The sequence below is a fragment of the Diceros bicornis genome, chromosome 3, assembly GCF_020826845.1.
Source record: "Diceros bicornis minor isolate mBicDic1 chromosome 3, mDicBic1.mat.cur, whole genome shotgun sequence".
Lineage (NCBI taxonomy): Eukaryota > Metazoa > Chordata > Mammalia > Perissodactyla > Rhinocerotidae > Diceros > Diceros bicornis.
This window is the reverse complement of record NC_080742.1, coordinates 50,302,262-50,312,786: the sequence shown is the minus strand read 5'-3', so window position 1 is coordinate 50,312,786 and position 10,525 is coordinate 50,302,262. Positions and strand designations below refer to the sequence as shown.

The 10,525-nt window shown below is 41.7% G+C and overlaps 1 protein-coding gene across 1 annotated transcript in view; it reads left to right on the top strand.

Annotated features, from left to right (window-relative positions):
• Positions 1-4,097: 4,097 nt before the first annotated feature.
• Positions 4,098-10,525, top strand: part of SPMIP4 (sperm microtubule inner protein 4) — a 43,426-nt gene continuing 36,998 nt past the window's right edge. The window contains exons 1-2 of the mRNA XM_058527342.1: positions 4,098-4,514; positions 5,157-5,314. Of these exons, the coding sequence (XP_058383325.1) occupies positions 5,181-5,314 (134 nt within the window). The 5' untranslated portion in view covers positions 4,098-4,514; positions 5,157-5,180. The remainder of the gene's footprint in view (positions 4,515-5,156; positions 5,315-10,525) is intronic.

Here is a 10,525-nt window from a genome sequence, read left to right as displayed (position 1 = left end):
CTCTCATTAATTAAAATGCATCATGATAAATTAAGCCATTTGGATTTCAGTCTGGGTGGGTGACATTTTAACAATTGCCCCTTCAACCTTCTCTCCCTGTCAATCTTGGCCGTGTCCTACATCATAGGACAGCAGGAGGGCAATGGTGGCAGCCTGATAGAGGAATGGAGCAGGCGTGGAGCCAGGGGTTATACATCACCGAAGTCAGTGATTTCTCTGATGCATGAGCCTTTCACCTGCCAGTCAAACCTGATAAGGCTTTTACCTTGTAGGGTTATGCATGACCTTACACAAGACACTAAATCATTTCTGAAGTCTTGTTTCTCACCCTAAGCAAACCTGCACTCCCCAGCTTTTAGGTCTGTGGGCACTATTCACTCTGATACTAATAAACACAGTGCAGTGGTATAGAAAAGCTTGGAGATGGAACAGGGTAGAGGTGTCATTTCTTTTGGACTAATGAAAGCAATGCACCTCTAAAACCAGGGCTAGTCATAGAAGAGAAAGGTTTCTGTACAGATCTTCCTCAACTTACGATGGAGTTACCTCCTGATAAACCCATCATAAGTTGAAAATATTAAGTCAAAAATGCATTTAATACACATACTACCAAACATCATAGCTTAGCCTAGCCTACCTTAAATGTACTCAGAACACTTACCCTAGCTTACGATTGGGCAAAATCACCTAACACAAAGCCTATTTTATAATAAAGTGTTGAATATCTCATGTAGTTGATTGAATACTGTACTGAAAGTGAAAAATAGAATGGTTGTCTGGGTACAGAATGGTTGTACCCTTGTGATCATGTGGCTGACCGGGAGCTGCGGCTCACCGCTGCTGCCCAGCATCACAAGAGAGTATCGCACACATATCGCTACTGAGTTCACTACTAAATGACTGCATGGTTCCTTAGCTATTCAAGGCAAAACCCTCAAGTTAATATTAAAGTCTCATTTAACTCATTTGTAGTTTAATTTTAAAGCCAGCAGAATATACATTTTTAATTGTCATCCTAGTAAGTAGATATACTGGAACCAATGAGGTGTTTTTTTGTTTTTGTTTTTTGTGAGGAAGATCAGCCCTGAGCTAACATCCATGCTAATCCTCCTCTTTTTGCTGAGGAAGACCGGCTCTGAGCTAACATCTATTGCCAATCCTCCTCCTTTTTTTTTTCCCCCTAAGCCCTAGTAGATAGTTGTATGTCATAGTTGCACATCCTTCTAGTTGTGGGACACGGCCTCAGCGTGGCCGGAGAAGCGGTGAGTCGGTGCACGCCCGGGATCCGAACCCGGGCTGCCAGCAGCGGAGCACGCGCACTTAACCACTAAGCCACGGGGCCAGCCCCCAATGAGGTTTTAAATTTTTAAATTTTTAAAAATGTATATTTTAAAGTCACTGAAAGAGGCTTCCCAACACATCTTCTAAGCAAGGAATAAGACTCAAAATTTTTTCTTTCAAAAAATATTCATGAAATCACTATGTGGAAAAGAGATCCACACCTCCACATTCACTGCAGCATTATTTACAGTAGCCAAGACATGGAAACAACCTAAATATCCATCAACAGATGAATGGATAAAAAAAAATGTGGTAAACATATACAGGGAAATACTGTTCAGCCATAAAAAGGAAAGAAATCCTGCCACTTGCAACAACAGGGATGGACATTATGCTAAGTGAAATAAGACAGAGAAAGACAAATACTGTATGATCTCTCTTACATGTAGAATCTAAAAAAACCCGAAGTCATAGAAAAAAGAGATCAGATTTGCAGTTGCCAGAGGCAGGGGGTGGGAGGTGAGGGAATTGACTAAAGGTGGTCAAAAAATACAAATTCTCAGTTATACCATAAATAAGTACCAAGGATGTCATGTACAACGGGATGACTATAGTTAACAATGCTGTATGGTATATTTGAAAGTTGCTAAGAAAGTAAATCCTAGAAGTTCTCATCACAAGGAAAAAAATTCTTTTTTGTAACTAAACAAGGTGCTGGCTGTTAATAGCTAAAATTATTGTGGTAATCACTTCATAATATATATGTGTATCAAGTCATTATGCTGTACAGCTTAAACTTATACAGTGTTATATGTCAATTATACAAATAAAACTGAGGAGAAAAAGATTGAAAAAAATACTCATATTTGCCAAAAACTACTAAGTCCCTTAACCTTATTTTATTCATTATCAAATACCACTTGGTTAAAGGTCTCTATAACAGATTTAAAAGAAAGATCATAGAGTATTATTCATGCTTTACATTACTATATACTTTCTGCATGTTCTTTTCCTGAAGGTTAAAGGTCTAACTTGAGTGGTTTGGAATTTTTGTCAAGCCAGACATAATATGCATACATTTTTTTCATTCCCAAATTTCATCTTCCCTGCTGGAAGGATTACTGGTGACACCAGGAATACATTAAGGTAAATGAGATGGTGAAAGAAATCAACATGCCAGGAGAAGTAGAAAGGGGATCTGAGGCTACTGCCCCCACTGGTGCCCATGAGAGACCTAAGTCACTCATTCTGAGCCCCCTGGGTGAGGGGCTACTTTGTGTTGTTGGGGTCACGGTATACATCACCTGACAGCTGAGGCAGTGTGAGTTACATCATAAAAGCTTAGAATAAGGAGTGTTGGTCAAACAAACAGACCCAATCCTGACATCCCTGAGAACCTTTGTGATGGGGAAGCATTTCCAAAGAGAACAATTGTTTTACAAAGATCTAACAACAAATATTTTCTTGTCTGTAAATTTTATTTGAAAATAAAGTTAAAAATAAGTAATTACACTTTCCTACCCTTTACACTTAGTTGACCTAAAATAAAATCTCGAACACTGGAACCTGGAGACTATCACCACATATCCTGGTGAATCAACCTGGAGTGGCCCCAACTTCCCTGGTATCACAACCATCCACATACCTACTTAAAGTGGCTGGTAATGCAGCTTCATCAGATAGCCCTGATTAAATCTATTGTGCTCATTTATTACCTCCCATGAAGAATCAAGCCATGAGGAAACGGGACAAAGGTCAAGCATGGGAAAAAGGTGGAGTAAGGAATGTACACTGGAAGGCTGGGTACATGAAATACGCTGAGCTGACAGGGAATTCAATGGGAGGGAATTTAATGGGGGGTCCTGAAAACACTGGAGCAGCAAAAAGGTTAGAGAGGACTTCTATGAGAAATTTTGGGGCAAAAAAATGTATAAAGGCAAACTTCACCTAATTCACAGTTCTGTCTCCAGCAGGATTTACTCGTCCAGGCTTAGTAGGTGATAACTACAGGAGTCAGCAAAGAGGAACAGGGACTAATAAATAGACCAAGAACACAAAATTACCATCTTCCCTACTCTAATGCACCTTTCCTTCCCTCACATCAGCTAACATTCACCTAGAAGCCACAGCACAAAAGGAAAACCCACTTGTGGGTTGATTAAAAAGTTGTACAATAGACAAAGAATGGCACTCTCACACCTCCCTTCTCAGAGGCGGTGGTCACTCTCGCCCCCACCTTCTGTGTTCCTGCAGGCCAGTTCTAGCCTCTCCCAAAACGCAGGCGTCCCACATCTCGGTCGTTCTTGGGGGCCCAGTTCTCAGCCATCACAGAAATTCACGGCCCTGTAGGTGCAGAAAGGTGGTTTACATTCTTTTCTTTGGGGGAGGGGAGAGATTAGTGGTAACCGTAGTAATCAAGGTGGGTCTAGGTCCTTGGGGACTGGGTAGGGCATGCGCCGGCCATCCTGCCCGTTTGCCAGGTCCGCACCCACCCAGGGGAGGAAAAGCCGACGCTCTCATTGGGCTCAATCCCGGGGCTGTGCTTGCAGAGTCCTGCGGAAGCCACCCTCGATCTGGCCGCACTGTCCCCAGTTCCAGCGAGGAGAGGCGGAGGAGGAGGATGGGTCGGACGCTCTTGCCCCACCATGCTCTCCTCTGCCCCTCCACCCTGGCCGAGCTCTTTTGCCCAGTCCACACGAGAGAAAGCCCCGAACGAGGAACACCCGCTACAACAGGTAGCCCTCAAAGGAATAAATGATACTACCGCCAGAGGACGCCTGGGAGTGAGGCGAGGCAGGGAGCGGGGGCGGGGCCTGGCCCGGGGGCGGGGGGCCAGGAGCAGCGGAAGAGCCTATTTCGCCTGCGGCCTGGGCGTCTCGTCCTCTCTGAGTTCCCGTCCCGCTTCCGGTTCTTACGGGTTCCGGAGCTCCTGGGCTGGCTTCCTGCGAAACCTCCAAGAGTCGACCGCTGCCCCCTACCTGCCTGCCCGAAGCCGGCTGCTTCGCAAGAATGCATTACCTAGTGCCACGGTCACGGTCGCCGTCACAGGCACCCTCAACCCCACCCCTGGCCAGCCCGCGGTCCCTCTCTCTCCCTCACCCGCACCTGCCCGCAAGCTCCGCGGGGCCGCAGGTGCGGACGACGGCGGAATTCCACGCCCCGCAGAGGCGCGTCAGCCCTGGGGAGGAGAAGGGGAGGCGCGGTCCGGTGCCGCTCCCAGGCTGATGTCCCAGGTGCGTCCGAACCCCCGAGGCACCGCTCGGCAGGGCGCTGATGGCCCGGGAGGATCGGCCTCAGCTCCCTGGACCCGCGGCCCAGCCACAGCGCCTCCTTGGCTTCCCGCTCCAAGTCCGAGCGAGGGGTCAGATTCTCACCCTTTGGGGTCCCTCTCAGGCTACACCACTGATTCTCCACCTCTCTGCAAAGGACTTCCTTCGTGGAGGATCCCCGAATCCTTTAGAAGCACAGCTCTTGATTCTGTAGGATAATGAGTCCCCCTGCTTTTTAGAAAGACCATGGGGGCGGGGGGTGGAATCAGCAGTTGCGGTTAAATTTGAGGCGAGAATTGAATTTAAGTCGATGTCCACAAAGTAGCGGCCCTGTATGGACCTACATGTCGTCCACGTAGTTTCCAGACTCTACTGAGGAACATCTTCCACTTTGTGGATTTCAGTTGAAATTCATTTCCATAGAACTTAAGTTGCTGTTTATTGCTGATGTGACATCTGTGAGGAAGAAAGCCCCTGATTTCTATGCAGTGTTGAGCAATTTAGCAGTACAAAGCATGTTTCCTGCCTGCCCTGAGGGAGGGTCAGTGTGATAATGACCGAGTCAGTAGACTCTCAAACCAAGTGTGCCCTCCTTTTCTTTTCCAGATTGTGCCCTTTTAGCCGGGAAGCATGGAGGTAATTCACGGCAGGCCCTACTGTTGCAGGGAGCTTGAAGGAGCTGACATACTGTCAGACACTTTTTACTCTAATGAATTGCACACTCCACTACGAACAGCTGCTCGCCCAACTGCCTCAGAGGACAGGTAAAATAAAAACTAGAGAAAGCAAACAATTGAAAAAAGTTTTAATATCTTAGTATATTTTTATGTGTGAGAAAAAGCATGGTTATGGGGCTCTTGTGTTTATCACATTGTCAACGCAAAATAGCCAATGACTACCTTCTATAGATAAGAGAAATAAGGTGAGTTTACTTGAGCCAGAATGAGGATTACAATCTGGGAAGGCTTTAGAAAGCGTTCTGGAGAAGCATGGTTTACAGTACAGTCTTATATCTTTTTAGAACAAAGAACATACATTAAACACACGGAGGATACATTTTCTTCAAAATTTCAAAGAGAGATTCAATTGCAAATTAATAGGTCAGTGTGACCATGATGTCAGGAAAGGGACTAATCCAGGTGTTACCAATAGGGCGTTACCAATAGGGTATAGGAGGGCAAGTATGCATTCTTATCTTAAGAGAGTGTATTCTTTACTTTAATGGTTAAGCAGATGTACAATGTAAGTTTGATAGGCCGTAAGTTAGGCTTTTTGGTTCAAGCCGAATCAGTTTTGAACCCGAATAGTTACCCCATATACCTCAATAAGTGAAAATCTGTTGTCAACATCATAGGGAAGGCGTAGCATGACAATTAACTAAACCTTAAAGTGTCCACATCTGTTACGAACTTGGTAAAAAGTAAGTTGGTGTGTACTTTTAAAAGGCAGATAGCAAATTCATTCACTACATTCTAGAACTCTAGAATGATCACTTCATTTGAAAATTAATGTTTTAATCAAACATTTTTTTATTTTATAAAGAGTAGTGTAGTGGTTCGCAATCATCCCCTAACGTCATCTGCTCAGAAATACTCCCAGAATCTGTTTTTCATAGGTGCTAAATTTTGGCTTTACCAAATTTCCTGTAACACATCAGATACAGATTATGATTAAAATTGCAACTAACATATATTGAGTGATTATATGTGTGGGTACTGTACCAAACGTTTGTATGTAGTGATTCTTTTAATCTTCACAATAACCTTATAAGTACTTATCCCTATTTTACATATGAAGTAACAGGTACAAAAAGTAATTTTCCAAGATTGTAGTGCCAGCTTTTCTGTATTATATTTACTTGAGTCATTTTGAGGAAAAAAAAAAATCTCAAGACACTTGGGTGGTGAAAAAGTAGCCTGTGTAGTTGTTTCTTGTTTGTTTTCTAATTTCACTGGGTCAAATCTCTCATTTAAGAATTCTTTAGCAAATCAGACAGGAAGTCACCTAGCCTCAGTTTAAACACTTCCAAAATGGGACATCACTACCACACAGGCAGTCCATTCCAATTTTTAATGCTTCTGATTGTTAGATAATTTTCTTTCTAGTGAGAGCATTTTTCCTCCTCGTAATTTCTTATGAGGTTCTGAACCTGGTTCTTCCCTCTGAAGCCATGCAAAATAAGAAGAATCTGTCATCTCCACGATTGCAGTCCTGCAGGAGTCAGAAGATTCTTTTGGCCCTCTACGAGTTCTCTTTCAAGGCTGATCACTAGTTCCCAACAGACTTTACTCTTCATTCTTCTTTCCACTAGGCTTTCACTGTGGTGATCAGACTTCCATGGACCTATTCCAGTTTGTAAATGTCGAGACGGGGGAAAATCCCACTTCTTCCCTTCTTGTGTTCTTGTGGCTGAACTAATAGTAAAATTGACACAAGACCAGACTAACAGGAGAAAAACCCAGTTTAATACATGTGGATTGGAGACCCTAAAGAAATGATGCTCGGAGAGTGAACAAAACAGGCAGTATATATACCTTTGACACAAGGAAACAATAAATTTGTGAAGAATTGGCAGGACAAAGAAACTTGGGTTTGGGTTTGCTTATTTGGGCTTCTTGGCCTTGAATCTCCTAGCTCTGGTGATAAGGATGCAGGGACAGCACCTTTCACGTGGGAGATTTCTTTCCTCCTTTCAGGGGCAACAGAGACACGAGGGTCAGAAAGCCCTTTTTGCTTTTTAAGTAACTTGAACTCAAAATAGTCCATATGCCGTTGTGGAACATCTTGAGGTGACCTGTCCTGTGCCCCAACATAAGCTGCTCTTTACATGAAAAAAAGATAAAGAAAACTTTTTTCCCAGTTATAAAACTAAGAGATGTTCCTTATAAATAGTTTAGAAATCATGGAAATCCATAAAGAAGACAAATTTTCCATTTTTCCAACAGAAAGAAAAATTATTAAAGCACATAGAAGAAAAACCTCTGCACTTTCTTTATTCGGAAATAATAACCACTGTTAACATCTCAATATGTGTCCTGGTGCTTTTTTTAACTTAAAGATCATATTCAACAAATTTTTTATAAACTGCTATTAATGAAAGGGAATATTTTCTTATTTGTGGGAAAGAGGACTCAGCTCACTTCTACTGAGTCAATCCTCACTGCATCTGCTCTTCTACTGTTACATGATTCCCAAAAGTGTCAGCCCTAATTTCCTACTCAGCTCCAGGGCCATCAGATTAGGCAGGGCTTCCCTTGAGTCAGAGGAAACCCTTAGCAGATGGTGTGTGGTCTGGTGATGGGCAGTTGTCCCTGGCTCCAAAGCAGCAATGTGAGGTTTTATATTTGGCCGAAAGGGATCTGAGTGGGAATTTAGGGCTGCTATATCTGATTGAATTCACTGTGCCCTGAAAAGCACTTGTCTAGGCTTTTTTTTCACTGAAATTTTGATCCCTTCTACCTAAATGGTCATATGGTTGGTTAGTAACTGACTTCAAAACTAACTGGCATGAAATTTAAGAGAAGCAAAAATATTGCTTTTCATTAACTGACTATAAAATTAAATACAACATAATGTTCGGTTACCTATAAACTACAAGAAGACATTATTTGAAGCAATATCTACGTACAACCATGTTCCTGGCTCATAATAACTAAAGCTTGCTTTCCCTTTTATTTCATGTGAATTCTCTCTTTTCCTAGTCCCCAAATGGAAAAGCCAGGATGATCGTGTATTCTCAGAACCCCTCCTTTTAACTCCCTCTTCAAAAGCAGTGGGGCAGCTTACAGAAATAGAAGTTCTCCTTTCTCTCAATGTTATTCTTCTGAACTGCTCTGGAAAACGTCATCAGGATAACATTGGTACATCTGCTCTATCAATGCTGAGGCTTACTTCTTAAGACCAGCTTCAGGATCTGTGGCTCCCAACTCAAACCTCAAGGTACCTCAAAAGCAAAACAAAACAAAAAGCTCCTGGCTTGTAGGGATTACCCTTCATAATAGTGAGGATGAACATGAGTCCTAGCCTAAGTTAGCTCTCAGCAGCTTCGTTTTCTAGACATGAATTTACTTAAGGGGATGCCTTTTTTAAATATCATAATGTATTTTGAACTAACTCAGCAATTTGAACAGCAATACAAAATGATTTCCTCACATCAGCCTACTTTTTTTTCTTTCCGGAATAGGCAGCGCAGTCTAGCTCCATTGTTACCCAGCATTGGTATGCAGGCAGGGTACATCAGAATCACCTGAGATGCTTTCTAAAAATACAGATTCTCAGGCCCTGTCTGTAGATATTCTGGCTCACTAGGTCCAGGGTGGTTCTAGGGAATCTGCATTTTTAGAGGCTTTTCAAAGCTTATTTTGAGAACCATCGGGCTAGCAGAAAGCACTGAAAACAGTAAGAAAACCAGGATTATGATTCTGGCTTACCCATTGTCCAAGGGCAAGTTAATCTTTGTATTTCAGATACTTTCTTCACTGGTATATTTTGGAGCAATTACAGTAGTCACTATTATATATACTCTGACTTGATCTCCTTTAAAAATACTAATAAACACATTAGGTATTCTTTTGTATTTCTTCCATTGAAAATTTAAGAATGGCAGGTACAGCTATTAAAAATCATCGTGGATGCCTATCTCCTTATTCCATTCAGTTGACATCTCCTTTCCTCTAGCAAATTCTCTAGCTCATTAGGCAAACAAACATCAGTTAAGGAAGTACCTTGAGAATTGCTTAACAGTTCATTACACATTCCCATTTTGCTTCTGGATTCATTCCATTGCTTTCTGATTCCTGAATTTCTTTTTTTTTAGTCTTAGCTCTCTGCTAACTAAAAATGAGAGTATGTTTGTTCTGAGCTTTCCTTTAATCGTGCCTTCCAATAATTACTGGCTAAATTCAGCCCCCTGAGTTTGAAATGTAATGCTGAAAATTCTGTAAAGTGACTCCGACGTGAGATATTGGTTCATCCATAGGGAACATATCTTTCTCAAAAACAAGTAACGTTTAATTTTATGTGGCTACAGATTGCAGCACTAATAACTTATTTTCTTTGTTATTAAATAAATAATTTTGTTATAGTGACATATATTATTTAAGCTTTAAAATTATTTAATCCTAAAACTTCAATATTTATTTTAATTAGTTCCTTCTATAAAATACTGTTAGTATTAAAGCTGAGGGGGGAAATGTGAGACCCTAAAATAAAAGAGAAAATTGACTTATTTTTTGCTTTGCCTTTTATTTTAAATGGTTTCCTGCAACTTACTGGCTTTAGATGGATGCCAACCCAAATGATTGATTAACATTTTCTACTGGCTTGTCTTCCTGGGACAATGTAATATATGGGGGTCAGATGTTGAGAAATTGACTCATCTAATTTAAATGTAGCTTTTAAAAACTTTGATGTTAAAGCTTAAGTTATCATTAATCAAATGTGTTTAAATATTTTTCACTTGTCATGCCCCCCAAACTGTGTCTGTTGATCATAGTCATAGAGCTGGTGAAGGCCTCATAGGTCTGAGAGCTGAATGCCACCATCCCTTCTAAGGCGCCCCAAATCAATGGTCACCCAGATTCTCCTTGACTAGCTACTGCAGAGGTTGGCAAACTTCTTCTATAAAGGACCAGGTAGTAAATATTTTAGGTTTTCCAGTCTCTGTCAAACTACTCAACTCTGCTATTGTAGGGCAAATACAGCCATAGACAATAAACAATGTATAATGGTCATGGCTGCATTCCAATAAAATTTGACTTACAAAAACAGGCAGTAGGTTGGATTTGGCCTATGGGCCATAGTTTGCAAACCCCTATCTAATGACTTTATGAAATAAAGCATTCCATTTATAAGGCAGTCTGAGTGTTAGATCTTCATTCCATTTGGCAAATATCTAGTGAGGGATTACATTAAGCCAGGCACTGTACTGGTACAAAGAAGAAAGTAACTCCACTGTCCATACCTCCCTCTCTGAG